General features: G+C 52.8%; 1 protein-coding gene and 1 long non-coding RNA gene across 7 annotated transcripts in view; one reads left to right on the top strand and one right to left on the bottom strand.

The window, feature by feature from the left end:
- HIF3A (hypoxia inducible factor 3 subunit alpha) overlaps positions 1 to 21,030 on the top strand; it is an 87,822-nt gene that overhangs the window by 42,265 nt on the left and 24,527 nt on the right. Inside the window, exon 1 of one of the 6 annotated variants that reach the window (XM_042968561.1) lies at positions 16,690 to 16,745. The exons of the other annotated variants lie outside the window; for them this stretch is intronic. Coding sequence (XP_042824495.1) covers positions 16,720 to 16,745 — 26 coding nt within the window. The 5' untranslated portion in view covers positions 16,690 to 16,719. Of the gene's footprint in view, positions 1 to 16,689; positions 16,746 to 21,030 lie in introns of those variants that run through there. 6 annotated transcript variants of the gene reach the window in all.
- On the bottom strand, positions 15,284 to 21,030 carry LOC122234040. Its single transcript, XR_006211742.1, has 3 exons — positions 20,840 to 21,030; positions 17,008 to 17,154; positions 15,284 to 15,605 (listed from the first exon to the last, which is right to left on the bottom strand). It is a non-coding gene; the product is annotated as an uncharacterized LOC122234040 (long non-coding RNA).

Below are 21,030 nucleotides of genomic sequence, written 5' to 3'. Positions count from 1 at the left end.
GTCAGATGCTTAACCGACTGAGCCACCCAAGTGCCCCCCGCTCTTATGCTTTAAATTCACCCAGAAAGAGTGAACCTGTTAAACCCTAGACACCGCATCCTCGGCCCCTAGTAGAAGCAGAGCCCCGGCTGCGTGCATCTTCCCTCTCTCGCTACCTGGGACCTCACCGTGTGTCCCTGGGCAAGCCGCGTACCCTCTATGACTTGTGCGTGATCAGTCTTATTCACAGTTCCCTGGTGGTTGTTGCCGACGCGTGTTCTGGGATCATAATAAGAAATACAAGGGTGGGGGCACCGGGGTGGCTCAGCAGTTGGTTGAGTGTCCGACCTCAGCTCAGGTCATGATCTCACGGTTTGTGGGTTCAAGCCCCACGTTGGGCCTTGTGCTGACAGCTCAGAGCCTGCTTCAGATTCTCTGTCTCCCTCTCTGTCTGCCCCTCCCTCGCTCACACTCTTTCTCCTCTCTCTCTCTCAAAAGTAAATAAACATGAAAAAAAAAAAAAACCCACAAAGGCAGATCCAGCCACCACGCTGGCTGCGGTTGGGGAAATGCCAGTGGGGACTCACCACAATGGCACGGGCGCGGGCGCCCGGGTGAGCCCTTCAGGCGTTCCCAGCAGATAGAGGCTGAGACCCACACCACACCCATTCGCCAGCTGATAGACATTCAGGTTGTTCCCAGCTTGAGGCCATTACGAATAATTCTGCTACAGATATTCTTGTACAAGTGGATGGGAGAAGGTATTTCCTGCCCTTCACCTGGGAGGGCCTTCTGAACCACGACGGAAAGAATGCCCTCAGGATGCCAGGAGGGAGACGCAGGTATTTTCTCCTGGAGCGAAGTAGGAAGCCGGTGACGGGAGGAAAGGGAATGTCCTTTTCTGTTGCACATTCCAGAAGGTGCAGATTTGCCAGCGGTACCCAAGAGGTGTGGGAACACGGCACCCGGGGCCTCTCCCTCGGGAAGGGCTGAGGGCAGGACCTTCCTGTCCTTTCTGGAGGAGCTGGCCAAGGACTGATGGAGGTGGGCCGGGAGGACAGTCCAGACTGTGTCTATCTGTGGCCTGCGGTGGGTCCCTTTGCTGGGGTCTTTCCCGTATCCTGGGACCCAGGGTGGGGGTGGGAGATACTGTGACTTCCTGTGAGACCCTGAGCATCCTGAGGGGGAAAGAGACAGAGTCCCGACAACTGGGTACACGGTGTTGGCCACGGCAGCCCTAGTCTGTTTCCCCGTAGAACTCTAGGAGCAGTACAGATGGTTGCCTCATGCCTGGACTCATCCCTGGACAAGAGTGGCCAGGGCTGGGATGGGGGACAAGAAGGCAGCTGGTTGTGAAACTTTTTTTTTTTAATTTTTTTTTAAGTTTATTTATTTTTGAGACAGAGAGAGACAGAACATGAACGGGGGAGGGGCAGAGAGAGAGGGAGGCACAGAATCGGAAGCAGGCTCCAGGCTCTGAGCCGTCAGCCCAGAGCCCGACGCAGGGCTCGAACTCGCAGACCGCGAGATCGTGACCTGAGCCGAAGTCGGACGCTTAACCGACTGAGCCACCCAGGCGCCCCATGTGAAACTTTTTTTTTTAATGTTTAATGTTTTTTATTTTTGTTTGAGAGGGAGAGACAGAGTGCACGAGGAGGGAGGAGCAGAGAGAGAGAGGGAGATATAGAATCCGAAGCAGGCTCCAGGCTCTGAGCTGTCAGCACAGAGCCCGACTCAGGACTCGAACCCACGACCTTTGAGATCATGACCAGAGCTGAAGTCGGGAGTCTTACCTGACTGAACCACTCCGGCGCCCCTGGTGGTGGAACTTTTTATTTGAGGGTCTAGTGTCTCCTGTTGGAGACCGGACAGCCCCTGCCCGGGGAATTTATATTGACGTGGGACAGATGACACCCGTACAAAATAGAGTTGATCATGCACACAGAGAGCAATGTTACAGGGCAGGGCTCATGAGCAGTCCGGAGGGAAGTCCACGTGAGATGACTGAAGCGGGTGGCTTTGGCCTTCCTTGGGGCTAGGACTTGGGGCCGATGAGGGTTCCTGGATGTGGGACGGGTTTAAGCGCTTGGAACTTCCTGCCGGTGCCAAGAGAGGGAGAGTACTGGCTCTCTCATAGGTCCGTCTGCCCACGCGAAGCAGAAGCGGGGGGTATGGGGCCTGAAGCCGTCAGGACCTGACATCAAAAATGGAGGCGGGTAATACTACCTGCGAACGGCATCTTGGCGCCTTCGGAAGGTACGGGGACAGGATTGAGACTCGGGGCTGTCTGACCCCAAGGCCTCACTGCTGTCAGATTGGCGGCCTCCAGTGTCCGAGAGCCCTGGCCTGGCCCCTGCTGTCCTCCCCGCCCCCAGCACGGCCTCCAAGACCCACCCCCACCCCCACTTCCATACCTTGTCCCGATCTCCCTCCTCCTCCTCCCCGAGGGCCTCGCTCAGCTGCCCTGTGAGACCATGTTCCGGGCCCCGGAAAGCCGGCCAGCCTCCTCCCGTCTCAGAGACACCAAGCTCAGCCCTGTCCTGGGTAGCATGGGTTCCTCTGGTGCCCTGACCTCACCCTCTTCTTTGGTAAACACGACCAGGCCTGGAGCCCAGCCCACCTCCAGCCTCGCCAGGAAACACCTGGACAGAGGTTAGGAGAGGTAGACTCCTTCCGGGGAAGGCTTGACTTCGAGTCAATGGCTCTTGGCAAAGGGGCCAGTGAGCCCCCGCCCAAAGCCTTCTCCACCCCGAGTTCACTAACCATTTGGCTGTGATTCCGTGGGAAGCAAGCACAGTGGCTGTTCGGCAGCACTGAGTTTGGGGCGTATCGTTACGCGCTAGGAGGTAACTGAGACACCGTCGAGGCATTGTGACTGAAGTCAAGGAGGGTGTGGCATCCCTTAGTTCACTGCTCCCTCCTCAGGCCTACATCAGGGGCTCCACGGTGGCCATTGTCAAGAACGTGACTTCCAGGGGCGCCTGGGTGGCTCAGTTGGTTGAGTGTCTGACTTTGGCTCAGGTCATGATCTTGCCGTTTGTGAGTTCGAGCCCAATGGCAGGCTCTGTGCTGACAGCTCAGAGCCTGGAGCCTGCTTAGGACTCTGTGTCTCCCTCTCTCTCTGCTCCTCCCCTGCTCACGCTCTGTCTCTCCCTGTCTCTCAAAAATAAAGAAACATTGGGGCGCCTGGGTGGCTCAGTCGGTTAAGCGGCCGACTTCGGCTCAGGTCATGATCTCGCGGTCCGTGAGTTCGAGCCCCGCGTCGGGCTCTGTGCTGACGGCTCAGAGCCTGGAGCCTGTTTCAGATTCTGTGTCTCCCTCTCTCTCTGCTCCTCCCCTGTTCATGCTCTGTCTCTCTCTGTCTCAAAAATAAATAAACGTTAAAAAAAATTAAAAAAAAAATAAAGAAACATTAAAAAAAAAAAACAAAAAAAAAACAATGTGACTTCCAGCGTGCCCTTGTGCCTGACACTTGTGGGAGGGTCTTGTCTCTGGTTGAGTTTTTGTGCAGCATGCTTCATTGCGCCCCACCTCGTTCTCCTTCTTCTCAAGGGAGAGGAAATATTATCACGCAAGTTTAGTGAGTGATTACGTGCTGAGAGCCATTCGAGGCTTATACCCCTTGGGGCGCCTGGGTGGCTCAGTGGGTTAAGCGTCCAACTCTCGGTTTTAGCTCAGGTCATGATCTCATGGTTCGTGGGATCAAGCCCCACGTTGGGCTCTGTGCTGACAGTGTGGAGCCTCCTTGGGATTCTTTCTCCCTCTCTTGATGCCCCTCCCCTGCAGTCCCTCTCTCTCTCAAAAGAAGTAAACGTTAAAAAACCTGTGTTCTCCTTGATCCTTAAGTCTCACGTCAGCCCTGACAATAGGTACCATGTGATCCCTCTTGTACAGATAAGGAAACTGAGGCACAAGGAGGTCATGCCCTCCTTTGGCATCCAGAACAGAGGCCTCTCTCCAGAGCCTGCTCTTCCCCAGGGCCTTGCCCTCTGGGGGGGGGGGGGGGGGAGGTCCCACGGGTCTCCTGGGGGCTGAGGGGACTCTGTGTCCTGTGGTATTTCAGTGAGTCTCAAGCCAACCCCATCCCACAGGAGACGCTGTTGCCTCCCCCAGTCATGGCCCTGCTCTTGGTTCCCCTTTCTCTTTTCCATTTGTCCTTTTGTACCCATTTTCCAAGGCAGCCATAACAAGGCAGCCATAACAAGGTACCACAGGCTGAGAGGAGCTTAAATGACAGAAACTGACTTCCTCATGATTCTGGAGGCCGGAAGTCCAGGATCAAGTGCTGACAAGGTTGGTGTTTCTTTTTTTTATTTTTTAAATTTTTTAATGTTTATTTATTTTTGAGAGACAGAGAGAGACAGAGCATGAACGGGGGAGGGTCAGAGAAAGAGGGAGACACAGAATCCGAAACGGGCTCCAGGCTCTGAGCCGTCAGCACAGAGCCCGACGCGGGGCTCGAACTCACAAACCGCGAGATCATGACCTGAGCCGAAGTCGGCCGCTTAACCGACTGAGCCACCCAGGCGCCCCGGTTGGTGTTTCTTAAAGCCTCCCTCCATGGCGGTCTGCAAGTGTGAAATCAAAATCCAAATTAGGTCCAGATGGTGGGAGGGGAGGGTGGAGAGGCTGGACGAAGCTAATCAAAAGATTCAAATTTCTGGTTACAAGACAGAGGAGTACTGCAGTATAACCTAGGACATGACCACAGTTCTATGTAGTTAGACTGCCGTGTGGGATATTTGAAAGTTGCCAAGAGAGTAGATCCTAAACGTTTCCTCATCACGAGAAAGAATTTTTTTTCTTCTATCTATATGAAATGACAGCATTAAAAAAAAAAAAAAAGTTTTATTTATTTAAGTAATCTCTACACCCAGTGTGGGGCTCGAACTCACGATCCCAAGATCAAGAGTCACGTGCTCTTCCAACTGAGCCGGCCAGGGACCCCCGAGATGACAGATGTTAACTAAGCTTATCGTGGTCGTCATTTCACGATATATGTAAGTCACATCATTACGCTGTATGCCTTACACTTGTTTATACGGTGCTGGATGTCATTTATACCTCGATAAAACTGAAAAAAGTAAAAAGAAACAAAAAACGAACAACCCCCCCTCGCCCCCCCCACCAAATCAGGTCCAGACGCTGTGATTGGTTAGTATGTCTCTTAAATGCCTTTTAGCCTGTCGGTTCCCCCTACATCTTTTTTGTTTGTTTCCTGGTAGTTTACGTGACGAAGGAACAAGGTTGTTTGTCCTGCGGTTTTCCACAGTCTGGAGCCCAATCTCGGCCTCTGCTAAGGGCCTGCGCTCGGAGCGAGATTCCTCCTGTTTGCAGGGAAGGGAGGGACACATCACGTGTAGTGCGCAGGACTTCCACTAGGAGGCGCATCCCATCTACTTGCCCCGCTCCCCCCGCCCTGCGATGTGGGCCGCCGCGAGGGCGGCTGAGCTGCCGCTTAGATCTATTCATTCATTCAGAGTCGCAAAATAGTAATAATGTCACTCTGCCCCCTTTTTCTACCTTTATTGGTTGGACTAATTTTTCTTTAAGTCTATTTATTTATTTGGAGAGAGAAAGAGAGAGCACGCGAGCAGGGGAGGGGCAGAGGCAGAGGCAGAGAGAGAGAACCCCAAGCAGGCTCCGTGCGGTCAGCACAGAGCCTGACGTGGGGCTCAACCCCATGAACCGTGAGATCACCACCTGAGACGAAATCAAGGGTCAGACGCTTAACCGGCCTGAGCCACCTAGGTGTCCCTATTTGGACTACTTCTAGAAAGAAATACTTGTCTTTCTCAGCTTAATTGTCTACACTGCGGTCCAGTGCTTGCGTAAAAGGCAGGATAGATGCTGAATTCATTATCTTTTTTCGGGGGGGGGGGGAGGACCAATTTTCGTAATACCGACCTAGTTCCTCGATCCCGTAACAGGAAGAGGGCTTGTCTGATCCCCTCCTGTCCCTGGAGGAAGAAAAGGGTTAAGAAACAAAATCCAGGGGCACGTGGGTGGCTCAGTCAGTTGAGCCTCAGACTTCGCCTCAGGTCATGATCTCCAGATTTGTGAGTTCAAGCCCCACATCTGGTTCCCTGCTGTCAGCACAGAGCCCGCTTCAGTTCCTCTGTCCCCCCCGCCCCTCTCTGCCCCTCCCTCGCTCGTGCTCTCTCCAAAATAAATAAAATCTGGGGCGCCTGGGTGGCTCAGTCGGTTAAGCGTCCGACTTTGGCTCAGGTCACGATCTCGCGGTCCCTGAGTTCGAGCCCCGCATCGGGCTCTGTGCTGACGGCTCAGAGCCTGGAGCCTGCTTCTGATTCTGTGTCTCCCTCTCTGTCGGCCCCTCCCCCGTTCATGCTCTGTCTCTCTCTGTCTCAAAAATAAATAAAAACGTTTAAAAAATTTTTTTAAAATAAATAAAATCTTTAAAAAAAAGGAAATAAAATCCAACTGAGTAAAATTTAAAGATCTCATGGGCTTTATTCAACGATTTATCAATCAGGCAGCATCCCATCCTGCAGGCCCCACCCCAGGCAGTGACCTGTCACCTCACTGTCCCTGACCTTCTCTGCCCAACAAGACTTCAGCCCAGAGCGTGTGTCTTCTCTCGCACCCAAGCGTGGGGTATCTGGTGCAGGCTCAGGGAGGCCTCACCTCTCTGAGCCACCCCAGCCTTGCTGCGCCCTCCCTGCCCCCGGCTCGAAGGTGAACAGAGCAGAGACTCCCAGGTCTCAGCTCCCGGGTCCTTAGATCCTGGGGCTCTGCCCTGTGGCCCTCGCTGATGACAGTGCAAGAAGAATTCAACATCAGAATATCCCAGGGCCAGCCAGTGGGGCCTCCCAGGCCCACCCGGAGACAGGGCCATGAGGTCATAGTGGACAGTGAGGGTCCCCCGAGGGAGGAGGACAGCCACCCAGGTGATTCCCCCGACAGGTTCAAAGTTTCTAACAGCTGCCTCCCTCTTTCATTATTTAAATCAGGCTATTCTGTCTCGTCCTGTCCCAGAGGCGAGAGCACAGGCTCGAGTGGAGTGTTTTGCGATGGACAGGACGAGAGAAGGAGACCCGGACGGCGTAGAAGTCAAAAGACTATACATAGGAGAGGGGCCTTTGTTTCCAGAAGTTACAGGCCAGAGATTCAGAGATGAGGCAGTGAGGGGTGATGCTGGCCGCTTACTCTCAAACGGTTCAGGAAACAAAAGTGAGGAAATAATATTTCCTCGTAGGGGAGATGTGACGATTGAGTGATAGGATGTGTGATAGCTTGTAACAGTCCTTTGCATGTAACCTTTTGACGAATGGTGATTCATAGGTAAAATCACTCTCGATAATGAATAAATAAGCTGAAAAAAATTACTGAGGCTCCCCAAAGAGTTTTCATTTATGCGGGCCAGCTGTCGGAAGGAAAAGTAACCCCGTGATGCGGTGTTTCCATGGTGTAAATACTCCCACCACGGCCCATTTCAAGCTCCTCAAGTTTTAAAAACTGGCTCCCAGGATCCTCAAAATTACCTTACATAAATTTAAACAAATTTTTAAAAGATTTAGTTATTCGTTTTGAAATAGCAATAATAAACCCACTACGTGTTAATATCAGAGCAGTGACATCATCCCCAATCACATGGCCTCTGAGAAAGTTCACTGGACTCTGGGGAAAAGAACAGGCAAATAACAGCTTGGAATTATTATGGGAATGGTTTTGCCCTTGTGGACCCCACGAAAGGATCTTAGAGACCCCCAGGGGTCTGCAGACTGTTTTTTGGGAACCTCTGGGTTAGAATTTCAGTTCTCCGTTCAATCCAGTGCCCTTCTTAAAAAAAATAGATATTTTAGGGGCGGTTGAGCGTCCGGCTCTCTTTTCAGCTTAGGTCATGATTTAATGGTTTGTGAGTTCGAGCCCTGCGTCAGGCTCTGCGATGACAGTGCAGAACCTGCTTGGGATTCTTCTCTCTCTTTCTGATCTCTCTCTGAGATCATGATCTCTCTCCCCCATTCATGATCTCTCGCTCTCTCTCTCAAAATAAATCAATAAACTTAAAATTAAAAAAATATTTTAGATACCCTTTTATTATCATGAAATTCAGTTCACGCGCAGCATAATTTACCCGTGCATATCATCTCTAACTGAAATGCCTTGCGAGAAGTTGTCTGTAATATAAAGAAACAAAGGAGGGGCGCCTGGGTGGCTCAGTCAGTTAAACGTCCGACTTCGGCTCAGGCCGTGATCTCACGGTTCGTGGGTTCGAGCCCCGCATCGGGCTCTGTGCTGACAGACAGCTCAGAGCCTGGAGCCTGTCTCAGATTCTGTGTCTCCCTCTCTGTCTGTCCCTCCCCTGTTCAGACTCTGTCTCTGTCTCAAAAATAAATAAACATCAAAAAATTAAAAAAAAAAAAAGAAGCAAAGGAAAAACTACAACGTACAGTCCTTCACAGATGCGTGTGTTTAAGAACTGAGGGGGTAGGTGGTTAGGTTCTAGAAAGGCGCCGCACATATGCGGTGCATATACCGTGAGAGCCCATCTGGGGTCAGGGTGGCACTTTAGTATTTCTGCAGGGAAATGCGGGCTGGCCACATCAAAGTGGGATAAACACCGATTACCAAAAATAGCCTGCATCAGGTCAGGCTTTGCCATCCACTCAGACAAGCCTTTCCTGTTCAGTTGTTTGGATCTGGGGATTGTGAATGACCGATGGGAGCCTGTAATTTATAAGAAATCCAAGGTGCTGCATTAGGTCAGTGCTCACAGCCATAACACAGCCAGATGCTCCTGCTTTTGGTGAATTGGAAGTTTAACTTTTTTTTTTTAACCGTTTATTTACTTTTGAAGAGTTGGAGACAGACGGAGCACGCGCGGGGGAGGGGCAGAGAGCGAGAGAGAGAGAGAGAGAGAGAGAGAGAGAGAGAGCGGGAGACACAGAATCCGAAGCGGGCTCCGGGCTCCCAGCTGCCAGCACAGAGCCCGACCCGGGGCTCGAACTCATGCACCCTAAGATCATGACCTGAGCTGAAGTCAGCCGCTTAACCCACTGAGCCACCCAGGCACCCCTTGGTGAATTGCAGGTTTAGATTTAAGGTGAATAGGACGAGATTTAGTCAAATGTCTGTTTTTTTTCTTTACCGTTGACATTTTGGAATAAGGGCGGAATAAGACCATTCGTATGTCCATGTGGGTTGCAGGAGAAGCCAAAGCAGAGGGGTCAGCTCTGCTGTCTGGGATTCAACTATCATGATGAGGGGGGATGTTGGTGATGTGATTTTCCGAGAGAGTCAACGCTCCCCAATAGCAACTGCTGCCCCAAACAGGGTGTGATCTTCCCTTGATTCGCGTGGACTTGCTTTTCTGGAAAATTCACAGCATATTAAAAATAGAACAAAATTCTTGCTTTTTTTTTTTTTTTTAAAGATCCAGATTCTTTTTCTTGTTAATGTGTATTTATTTTTGAGAGGGGGGAGGGTCACCGGGGGGGGGGGGGAGGGACAGAGGCTCCGAAACAGGCTCTGAGCTGACAGCGGGGCTCAGACTCAGGAAGCCGCTTAACTGACTGAGCCACCCACGCGCCCCAAATTCCTGCTGTTTGTCTATGAAACGGGGGTCGCTGTGGCCTCTGACAGTCACAGATTCTTCCCGCACGTACCGATTCCAGGAGGACCCAGGAAACCCTTCCTCGTCAGGGCTGGGCAACGGCGTCGCAAGAGCTGGGAGCCCCCGGCCCCGGCCACCAATGGCCAGAAACCTTACACGCGTACATACCCCTCCCGGGACGCCCTGGCTGCTCACTGGGGGGCTCGGGGCCCTGGGAGATCCTCTTGCGGGGGGCGGCGGGGTGTTGAGGGAGCCAGAGGGGGACCTGGGCCACAGCATCCACCCATCATCCCACGGCCCCGGGCAGTTACCTGCACCGACACAGGCATGCACACGAGCATCTGTACAGGGACCCGGGACGTGCGTGAGACCTTTCCGTGCGTGTGACCCTATAGGCACGCGCGCGAGCTGCCTCCCATTTCACCGATGCCAGGTGCCCTTCTTTACGGAACCCAGATGCGCACTGGTGCCAACGCTCACCCGCGTGCCCACGTCGACAAGCCTGCTCATGTCAAGGCGTGTCTAAGGCTAAGGCACAGATCTCAGTCTTAAGGCCTACGCCACGTGGCTTGTTACTGACGTGCATTAACGCCAGCCTGTCTTGTGACCCCTACCTGTGCGACCCCGACATCCACGTGACACGTATGCGCGTGGACACGTACATGGGTAGTGAAAGCGCCCGTCTGAGCCTTTCTCGCCCACCCTCCAGGCTGGAGCCCCTTGGCCAGCAGGGACAGTTCCGGTGAAATTCTCCGACGCTCCACCGGGCAGAGAGTAGATGTATCATTAAAGCTCGTGTAAACGATCGAGTGAATGATAACTCATACCGCGAACTCGCCAGGTGGCGGGCGCTGTGCGAAACACTCACATGCCTGCTCTCGTCAAATCCACACCACAGGGGCGCCTGGGTGGCTCAGGGGGTTGGGCGTCCGGCTCTTGATTTCGGCTCAGGTGGGATCCCAGGGTCGTGGGATCGAGGCCCGTGTGGGACGCTGCGCTGAACATGGAGCCTGCTTGAGATTCTTTCTTTCTTTCCCTCTGCCCCTCCCCACCCCCCCCAAATCCGCACCACAGTCTAAGGCGTAGGGACTATTATGATCCCCACCATACAGACGAGGAAAACTGAGTTATCAGGACACTACGTAACTTTCCCAGAGTCATGCATCATGTACGTGGCAGACCCTGGATTTGACCCAGGCCTCCCAAACTCCAAACCGAGCGTCCTTAACCACTGGCCTCTAATTGTGAGGGGAGAGTCCCCTCCCCCAATCCCCGGGACACACTGCCATCCTTCCAGGGCAGGCACTCAGCAAGCTAGAAGAGCAGAAGGCAAGCAGCTTTCTATCATCAATTCAGGGAAGAAAAGAAACCAAAGATACACTTCGTTTTTTAAAAAAATGTTTATTTATTTTGAGAGAGAGAAAGAGTGAGAGCAGGGGAGGGGCAGAGAGAGAGGGAGAGAATCTCAAGCAGAGATGGGGGGCTCAATCTCATGAGCCGGAGATCACGACCCCAGCCAAAATCAAGAGTCAGATGCTCAATTGACTGAGCCACCCGAGTGCCCCAGTAGATATACTTTAATCCCAATTTAATCCAGAAGCACGTGTCCCTGTGGGGGTGGGGTCCAGTGGACAACTCACTTTCAGGTAGAAGTAGGTGGGGGGTTCCTCTCCCTTCCTCATCATCATGGACCCATAGTCCTTATGTTAGTGAGGATGTGCACATATTGGAACCCTTGTTCATTGCTGGTGGGAATATAAAGTGGTACAACCACTGTGGAAAACAGCTTGACAGTTCCTCAAAAGGTTAGAAATTACCAGCAATTCCGCCTTCTAGGCCTATACCCCAAAGAATTGAAAATGGGTGCTCAAGCAAATACTTGTCCATGAATGTTCATCATTCATAACAACCAAAAGACAGAAGCAACCCAAATGTCTATCAACTGATGAATGAGTAAGCAAACTGTGGTGTAGCCATACAATGGACTAATATTCACCCATAGAAAGAAATGAAGTAGAGATACAAGCTCACCCTGGGTTACTGTCTGAACCTTGCAAACATACTGCTAAGTTAAAGAAGCCAAATTCAAAAGGCCACATAATGTACAGTTCCACTTGCATGAAATATCTAAAATACATAAATCCATAGAGACAAAAAGTAGGGTGGTGGTTGCCGGGAGCTGGAGAGGGCAGAGACAAGAGTGACAAGTGAGTGACAAGTTTTCTTCGGGGCTGATGAAAATGTTTTTGAAGTAGATACAAGTGATGGTTCCACAACACAGTGAATATACTAAATGTCACTGAACTATATACATCTTAAACCGGTTAATTTTCCATTATGTGAATTTTGCCTCAATGAAAAAAAAAAAGAGGGGTGCCTGGGTGGCTGAGTCGATTGAGTGTCCGGACTTCGACTCAGGTCACGATATATGGTTTGTGAGTTCAAGCCCCACATCCGGCTCTGTGCTGACAGCTCCGGGCCTGGAGCCTGCTTCGGATTCTGTGCCTCCCTCTCTCTCTGTCCTTCCCCTGCTCGTGCTCTCTCTCTCTCTCAAAAATAAATAAACATTAAAAAAATAAAAAAGAAAAGAAAGAAGAAAAAGAAAGAGCTACCCCAGAAACTGAAAATAAAAAAATTCAGTTCCCCAATCACCCTGAGCACATTTCAAGTGCTCAGTACTCACACAGGACCAGTGGCTGTCATTTGGGCCGGCAGGGATCTAGAACATTTCCATCAACTTAGAAAGTTCTGTTGGGCAACGCTGGTCTAGAGTTGCCCGCAGTCTACATCTGGCTGATTGTTCTTTCACAGTGTTGTTTAATGTGTTCGTCCGTCCACTGCCTTTCCTGTAAACGGATGGTTACATCCGGGAGCTTAATCAGATGCAGGTTCAGTTATTCTGGTGGAAGTATTTCATCGGTGCTGTGTCCTCCCAACAGGGGGCACACCACATTCCGTGGAGTCTTGTGTGTGTATACCGACAACAGCATCTTTCCCCTCTGATTGGCCAAGCGATGTCACGTGACCAAACGGGCCAGGGAATGCGTTCGATTTGCTTAGGAGAGCTTCCATGGTCACATAGGAAAATCATGGACGGGTGGTTCTATAACAAGGAGGGAATGGAGACTGGAAAACAATAATCCAATCTATCCCGGGTGCTATTATTTTCTATCAAATATATATATATTATATATATATATTATTATATATTATATATAATATATATTATTATATATTATATATATTATATATATTATTATATATTATATAATTATATATATTATATATATTATTATATATTATATAATAATATATATTATATATTATATATTATATATATTATTATATATTATATATTATATATTATATATTATATATTATATATATATTATATATATAAAATATATATATATATATTTTTTAGAAACGACTCTCTGGGGCGCCTGGGTGGCTCAGTCCGATAAACATCTGGCTTCAGCTCAGGCCATGATCTCACAGTTCGTGGGTTCAAGCCCCGCATGGGGCTCTGTGCTGGCAGCTCAGAGCCTGGATGGAGGCTGCTTCGGATTCTGTGTCTCCCTCTCTCTCTCTGTCCTTCCCCTGCTCGTGCTGAGTCCCCAAGACACCGTCTTATGAAGAGTGTGGCAGGGGCACCTGGCTGGCTCAGTCAGTGAAGCGTCTGCCTCTCGACTTCCGCTCAGATCATGACCTGATCAGGGTTCGTGGTTCGAGCCCCGCCCGGGTCTCCGCGCTGACCGCGCAGAGCCTGCTTGGGATTCTCTCTCTCCGTCTCTGCTCCTCTCTTTCTCTCAGAATAAATTAATCAGCCGTGATGTGAGAAAGCCCAAGCTGCCACGTGGAAAGGTCACTTGTAGGTGTTCAGGCCCCAGCCCGCCGATGAGGTCTCAGCTGACAGCGGCATCCACTGCCGGCCAGGTGGGTGGGGACGCTTCAGATCCTTCCGGCCCACAGCCCTTGAGCTGCCCCAGCCGAGGCCAGGTAGGGCAGAGACGGCTGTCTACGCCAGTCCCTGCTCGGATGGCAGTTCACGAGCAAAATAAACCTCGGGCGGTGGTTTGTTTCGGAAACTAGAGAGCTTATAGTTAGTTCCTTCGTTTAAGGGAAGGGAAAGAGGACTTCATTCAGACCTAACTCCGATGTCACTTCCCTGTACGAAAGCCTCCCGTGCTCCCATCTCCCTCACAGCGAAAGGCCAAATCCAGGGAAACGGTCCAACCTCAGGACCTTTGCATTTGCTGTTCTCTTAGTTTAGCACACTCTTCTCCCGGAAATCCACAGGGTTTCCCCCCTCATCTTCAAGTCTTTGCTCAAATGTCACCTTCTACCAAGCTCTTCCATGATCAAACTATATAAAATTATAGCTCCCTCCTCCCCCCCCCCCCCGCCAAAAATCACTATCTCCCTCCATTCTCTGGGTTACATCTCTCTAGAGCACTTGTCACAATATAACGTACTATGTATTTCATTTATGTCTCTTTGTATAGTCTGTCTGCCCAGAGTGTAAATTCCGTGAAGGCAGGTCAGAGACCTTGACCTGTCTTGTTCACCACTGTATCCCCAATGCCCACAACGGTACGTTTGTCATTCCGTGGAAATGTGTGGGATAAATGGAATGAATGAATGAATGAATGAATGAGGGGGTGGGTGTATTGTAGGATAAATAGATCCAGGGGAGAGGGAAGAGAAGGACAGAAAAGACTTCAACTCACCTTGAAAACAGAGGATTCCCCCCCAAAAAAACAAAAACAAAACAAACAAACAAACAAACAAAAAAAACCCAGAGGATTCCCTTTGCCCAAGGCAGAGCATATTCAAAACAAAACAAAACAAAACAAAACAACAACAACAAAACCACAACTTCATCCATACAACCAAATAATCAATCTCCAAACCATGTCCCTCTGGCCTCCTGAACATTTGTTTCTCCCAACGTTTCTTTATGAGCATTTTCAAAGATATAGAAAATTTGAAAGATTTCATGGTGATGAACACGAACCGTGTCACCTGGGTTCTACGAGTGCCATTGTGTTGTTTTCACCCATCCACGCTCCACAGGGCAGCCAGAGGAATCTTTATAAGGCACACATTGTGTTCCTGTCCTGCTCAAAACTCTGCCATGGCTCCCTAGTGCCTTCAGGAGATTGCCCAGCCTTCTTCCACGGTTTTCAGATCTGGTTGGATTTCACCTGCCTGCACCCCTCCACCACCACCCCCCACCTCTTCTCTTTACGCTCCGGGTTGTAGTCGGAGTCCACTTCAAACATTGCCTTAGCTGCCAGGAACCGCCAAGTTAATGCTAACCTAGATTGTAGAGGCCTGGTGCATCCGTACGTATTGTTAAATTCTGTTTTGATGTGTATTTAACAAGTGCCAGCTTCCCTTGGGCTCCGTCAATCCCTCGCATTGGCTCTCTGCTACGACTTGCACAGCCCCTGCTTCCGCATGTAGGACACTGCTTCCCCTGCAGTCCTTTCTAATTTAGGCCTCTTGTTTTCTCATACCCCACGGTGCCTCCACACTGGAGCCTGGGAGATATTTTCTCTGTTTATCAAGATTCTTTTGAGTGAAAGCAGCTGAAATCGACTCATACTAATCTAAGCACAAAGTCAACGAATAAGGCTATATTTAACAACAACAGGCACAGCCCCAAACACCGTAGTGGTTCTGAGATTAACTTGGAGTTCAGGAATGGCTGGATCCAGGCACCCAAATGCTGAGGTCAGGACTGTCTTTCGCAAACTTTCATTTCTTCTGTGTTGACCTTCATCTCACAAAGCCTCTTCTTTCCTGGGGACAGGGTGAGCCCCATCTGCTCCAGGGTCACCTCCCACCAGCTGGGCAACTCCAGCAGAAATACAGAACCTTTTTCTTTCCTTGCAGCAAATGTCTCCGGGTCGGTTCTCACTGGGCTAGGGTTAGGTCCCATGTCTTCCCTGAACCAATCTCGGTGACCAGGGAAACAGAATAAACTGATTGGCCAAGTTTGGATCCTCCTGTCCCCGAGCCGGTTAGGGGAGGGTTAGGGCCAGCCCTATTCAAATGTAAATACAGTAAGAAGGGAGAGAAGTGGTTCCCCGCTGGTAAACTGAGTGAGATGCTGGGAAGGGGCAAACCCTATAAACTTGGGCCATAGTATCATTTTCCCTGTCCAAAGCTGCATCTGGAATACTGGTCGGCCGAGGATTAGTAAACCGCTCCCCTCCAACGCACAGACACACATGCGCTCGCGCGCGCGCGCGCGCGCGCACACACACACACACACACACACACACACACACACAGTCTGTTCCCAATCCGATCCTAATGCTTTAGCCACTCCTTGGTGACCTTGTACCCTTCCCGTCTTACTTCGCTAGTAGATACCATTTCTCTGCTCTTTTAAAAAGTTGGTGTGATTGAGTTGTACATATTTACTTGACATGAACTTGATCATTCAGCAGTGGGAACTTGAAAAGGGAGTTAGGGAGGCAAGAAGGAGGGGCTGAGGGTGCAGAGGGTGCCAGACTGGAGGAGTGGGGATGAGGTGGGGATACTGGCTTGCAGGGATGGGGGCAGAGGGGGCTGCGGACCAGAGGGAATGGTGGGGTCCATTGGGGGAGGGATTGGAGAGCTGGGGTGCGGTTGGCAGTGGGGGGTGGCGAGAGGCGGGGGTTCTCGCCAGTGGATACGGGCAGAGCTGGGCGACTTGGGAGTGGGTGGGACGGTGGTCTGAGGGGCCCCACCGGGGGTGGGAAACGGAGGGCCGGGCCGGGGGTGAGAGTTGGGGGGTGCGGTGTAAGAGTCGGAGTGAATTGGGTGGGTTCGGGAGAGGGTTGGTGTGGGAACTTGGCGAGAGAGGCTGGGCCGGGAGGCGCGGCCCGGGGACCCTGCGGGCGACACTGGCGAGGAAGTCCGCGGCGAGGGGTGTGGCTGGGGGGCGGTGTGTGCCGCGGTATACCCCCCCCACCCCCCCCTCCGGAGTTCTAGGTCCTCGCCTCTGGTCCCGCCTCTTTCTCGGAAGTGACAGACCCTTCGTCCAACCAGAGCCGCGGGCCGGGCACGCCGCAGCCAACGGTGCGGCGGGGGGCGGAGCTGGGGAGGGGGCTCGCAGGGCCAGGGGAGGGGGCGAGGGGCCTCGAAGGGCTCCGGAGCGGCGACGGCGAGCCATGGCGCTGGGGCTGCAGCGCGCAAGGTACGGGGGTTCGGGGCGGGGATGATGGAAGTCGGGGGGCTTTCCTTCTGGGGACCCCTGAGCCGGGCGGGGGATGTGCGGGTGCCGGCCAAGGACGCCCCGGGACGCGCGGTTGGAGGCACATCCCCGCCGCACCCTACACCCTACCCGAGTGCAGGCGAGGGGGATTCCTCCAAGTCCCCGGCTGCCCCGCCCCTCTAGCCTGGAGTGACTTCAGGGCCGTGATCCCCACTTTCTTGCTGCCCCGAGTTCGCTTTCCCACCTGGTCGGGGTCCCCCACGGAACTGGGGGTGCTGGTGTTCGAGCAGTTCCCGGGCTTCTAATAAGGCATTCTCCCTCCACATGTTGACATTACCGGCCTCCGAATTCCCAGAATTGAGGTGGTTCTTTGCAACCGGATCCCTGGGATCTTGGGATGTATACAGATATTACAGATATAGACAGCCCCTTGGAATGGGAAGTCAGACTCTGAGTTCAAGAGAAGAGACATGTCCTATAATTGGATGCTTCCCCCCCTCCCCCCGCCAGTCTTGCGAACCTCGGGTCCCCTAGAAATAAGCAGAGGTGGGTCTCCTTTCAGAAGCTATCTGGGAACCTTCCCGGGGACCTTTTGGTAAAGGTAGAAGCACCCCTTTTCATAACAAGGAAACAGCCCGACCCACTTCCCAAAGCCTAGCCCCTTCTCTCCCTCCTCCACCCCTACTCAGCGCCTGTGACCATGGCACAGCCTTATTTAGGGAATCCCCCCCCCCCACCCCCACCCCAGAGGGTGCTGTGTCTGATTCTGTGCAAGCAGGGAGTGTTCAGCTGGGTCCTCCCGGCCGGAGCGTAGGTTTCCGTGATCCCCTCCCAGCAGGTGCAGATCCGCTGGGTGCTCTGGGTCTGCTGCCCGGGGGGGGGTCTATCTGGCCATGTTTTCACGGGACCCTGGAAAATCTTGCAGGCCCTCGGTTTCCCTTGTCCAATCTGAAGCATCCGGGAAGCCTCACCCCCTTCCCTCCTCCCTGGCTTCACAGGTCTGATTGGATCTGTCCACACCCCCATGTTTTTTACCACCCCCCACCCCAAGCCGTTCCCCCTTCAGTTCTATTCCAGTCTCTGGCCCTGGGCCTGCCAGGGAACTCCATCCCACCCCTTCTGGGCCAGCCTCAGCCCAGCCCCTCCCAGCGCCCCCTCCTGGCTGGGTGGGGGCCCCCTTGGCTGAGCTGGGGCGCTCCCCTTCCCCACCAAGGCCAACCCTTTCCTGTGGTGTCATCCCAGTGCTGTGCACCACCCTCTCATAACTCGCACCCGGATCCCAGCCACGCTCCGTCCCCTCCTGCACCCCTAGGATGGCACTTGGGCCAAAGGGGGCCTAGGTGATGGTGAGTGGGCCCCCATACCTCGTCACCCCCTTCCCTTCCTCCAGCTCAGGCTTACTGCCATCCCACCCCGGGAAGGGATGTTCTTGGGAAGTTCCTGATGGGTATAAGGGCCCGGGTGCCCTCCCCCCACCACGCCCCAGATCAGAGGGCTCCTGGAGAAGATAGGACCTTGGGTACAGGCACCCCACTGGATTACCACATCCTCGGGAATGAGCAGAGGCAGAGGCAGAGAGACTCCTCCTGACTGGCCCCCACCCCGAGTCCCTTCTCAAACCCAAACCCTGCCTCTGGCCTCACGGTGTCAAGAAGGGTCCCTGCCCAGATACAACCAAAGCCCCCCTAGATCCGCTACACTTTTTGCAAGACCCCCAATACCCAACTCAGTGTCAGAAGCGAGAGGGCCAAGGGCAGCCCTTAGTGTGCACAGGGTCTCCCTACTTTCTCATGCCTGTGTTCTTGGGTGGCAAGTTCTTCAGAGGTGGGCTTCTCCCTCTCTTGGTTGTGTGTGTGTGTGGGGGGGGCACTGCGCCCCAGCCCCCATTCCCAGGCCTCACCCTGGGGCCTCCAGGCCCTGGCCCCACCCCCTGTTCTCTGCTGGAACACAGAGGAAGGGTGGCCGGGTTCCAGCTGCACGTCCCAAGCCGGGCAGAGTGCCAGGGGGCTGGACCAGGGCTGGGCATGGGGCCAGCTGGGGAGACTGGCCAGCTGGGGAAATCCGGAGGCAGCAGAGGTGGGACACGGGGAAGGGACTGAGGCCACGGGGCCAAGGAGGGGCAGGGCAGGGGCCCCTGGGGTGGACATGCCCCCCCAAGCCATGGCATCTAAGAGCACAGGCCCCAGAGTCAGGTTCGAATCCCAGCTCATCTGCTTCCTGGGTGCGTGGCCTTGTGTCAGTGAGTGCCTCTCTGAGCCTCAGTCACATATCCTGGAAGATGGGGATCATCCCTCCCCTCCACTTCACCACATCAGGATGAGGAGCAGTGAGGGAACCGATCTTTGGGGCAGGATACCCCCTAGGTGTGCGAAAGTCACGTGTGTAATCACACACACACACACACACACACACACACACACACACACACCACACCACAGGCCTCCCTGGTACGCAAGAGGCTCCTCAGCCTTCCGTTCCTGATGTGGACCAAGAGGGGATAACACAAAGTTTAAGTCTCTCCTGGCACTCCCCAATCGCCAGGCCCCCTTCTGAGTCCTTGCCGTATGGGAATTCATTTCATCTTTAAAACAACCCTGTGAGGTTGTGTTGCGATGCTCGATGCTCGGGGGAAGCCCTGCGACTTGTCCAAAGTTACACAGCTGGGACGTAGTGGGAGTCCCAAACCTGAGGAACGAGTCCCTACTCTGTTTAATGAAAGGCTGAACAAGTCCCTACCCCATTTAACGAAAGGCCGGAGACCCAGGCCCGGAGACCCAGGCAGCTCTGAAGCCAGCGAGAGGCCCGCACTTCCCGTCAGAAGAACATCCAGAGAACAGGCTGGGAGCTAGAAGGAGGGTCCTGCCGCAGCCACCAGCTGGCTCCTTCTATCGAGGGAGAAGTCTGCCACAGACAGGATTACAGAGCCCAGCTGCCCGGGAGGTGGGGGGCCAGCCCCACCCCCATTCCTGTTCCTACTCCCTCTTCCCTCCGTCTGGGCCCCCAGCTCAGGGAGGCCCGCCCACCCCCACCCTCTGGGCAGGAAGACAAACAGGGCTGGAACAGAACGGGACAGGACGGAATGTCCTCTGGGCAGAGCAGGACTGGAGGCCCCTGCCTCCAACCAGCCAGGAGGGAGGGAATGGGGGGGGGGTGATTGCTGGCTCCCTCCACCCCTCCACCCAGCCTGCCCCCTTCTGTGCCTCCCACTGGCTGCAGTTTTTTCCCCCAGCAGCCTGACAGGACAGTCCCCTTCCCTCTCCCCATCTGTGCCTGTGGGTGGGGCTTCAGGTCTCCTGCTTGGGGGCGAGGTTGATGCCATCCCCAGGAGTGGCCTCTGGTTTTTGGAAGGGACAACCTCCCCTCCTAGAGTTAGTCCTGCTTCCCTGGGCTGGGTCACCAGGAAGGGATCAGAGAATGAAGGCGTTGGAACCTCACTGCCTAAGTTCAAATCCCGGCTCTGCCGGTTACTGGCTTTGTGACTTTTGGGGCAAAGGACTTTCCCTGTCAGAGCCCCAGTTTCCACTCTGTGACACGGAGGTTTAAAGTGCCTCCTGGAATTGAATGAGTACACATAGGCAGAGTACTTAGAACAGTGCAAGACACGTGCATGTTTAGCAAATTATAGCTGCTTATTAATGGCTTTCTCAATATGATAAGTACAGAGAAGATTAGGGGCGCCTGGGTGGCTCAGTCGGTTAAGCATCTGACTGCTGATCTCAGCTCAGGTCTTGATCTCAGGGTCGTGAGTTCAAGCCCCGCACTGGGCCCCATGCTGGGCCTAAAGCCTACTTAAAAAAAATTACATATATCTATAGGGGCACCTGGGTGGCTCAGTCAGTTACGTATCTGACTTCGACTCAGGTCATGATCTCACAATTTGTGAGTTTGAGATATATATGTATACACACACACACATATACACGTGTGTGTGTGTGTGTGTGTGTGTGTGTATTCAGAGAGGGAGAAGATTATATATACTATATGTACTATACTCTATAATTTTTCTTTTTTCAAAAAACCATGCAGTTTGGATTCAGACACTTAAGACAGTGGCGGTAGCAGAGAGAAGCACTAACCTGGAGATAAACCCAGAGCCACAGAACAGAGAAACGTGAAGAGTTCAGGCCCACCATTGTTCAAACCTGGCTTCACTCGTTAGGGGCAAGCGCTGTGCCTCTCTGTGCCTTGGTTTCCTCGTCTGTTCAATGGGGATAATGTTACTGCCTTCTTGCTGGGGTCGTCTGAGGTCTATGTGGGCTCAGGTCTT

This window comes from Panthera tigris, chromosome E2 (genome assembly GCF_018350195.1).
Source record: "Panthera tigris isolate Pti1 chromosome E2, P.tigris_Pti1_mat1.1, whole genome shotgun sequence".
NCBI lineage: Eukaryota > Metazoa > Chordata > Mammalia > Carnivora > Felidae > Panthera > Panthera tigris.
This window is presented reverse-complemented; position numbering and strand designations above follow the sequence as displayed.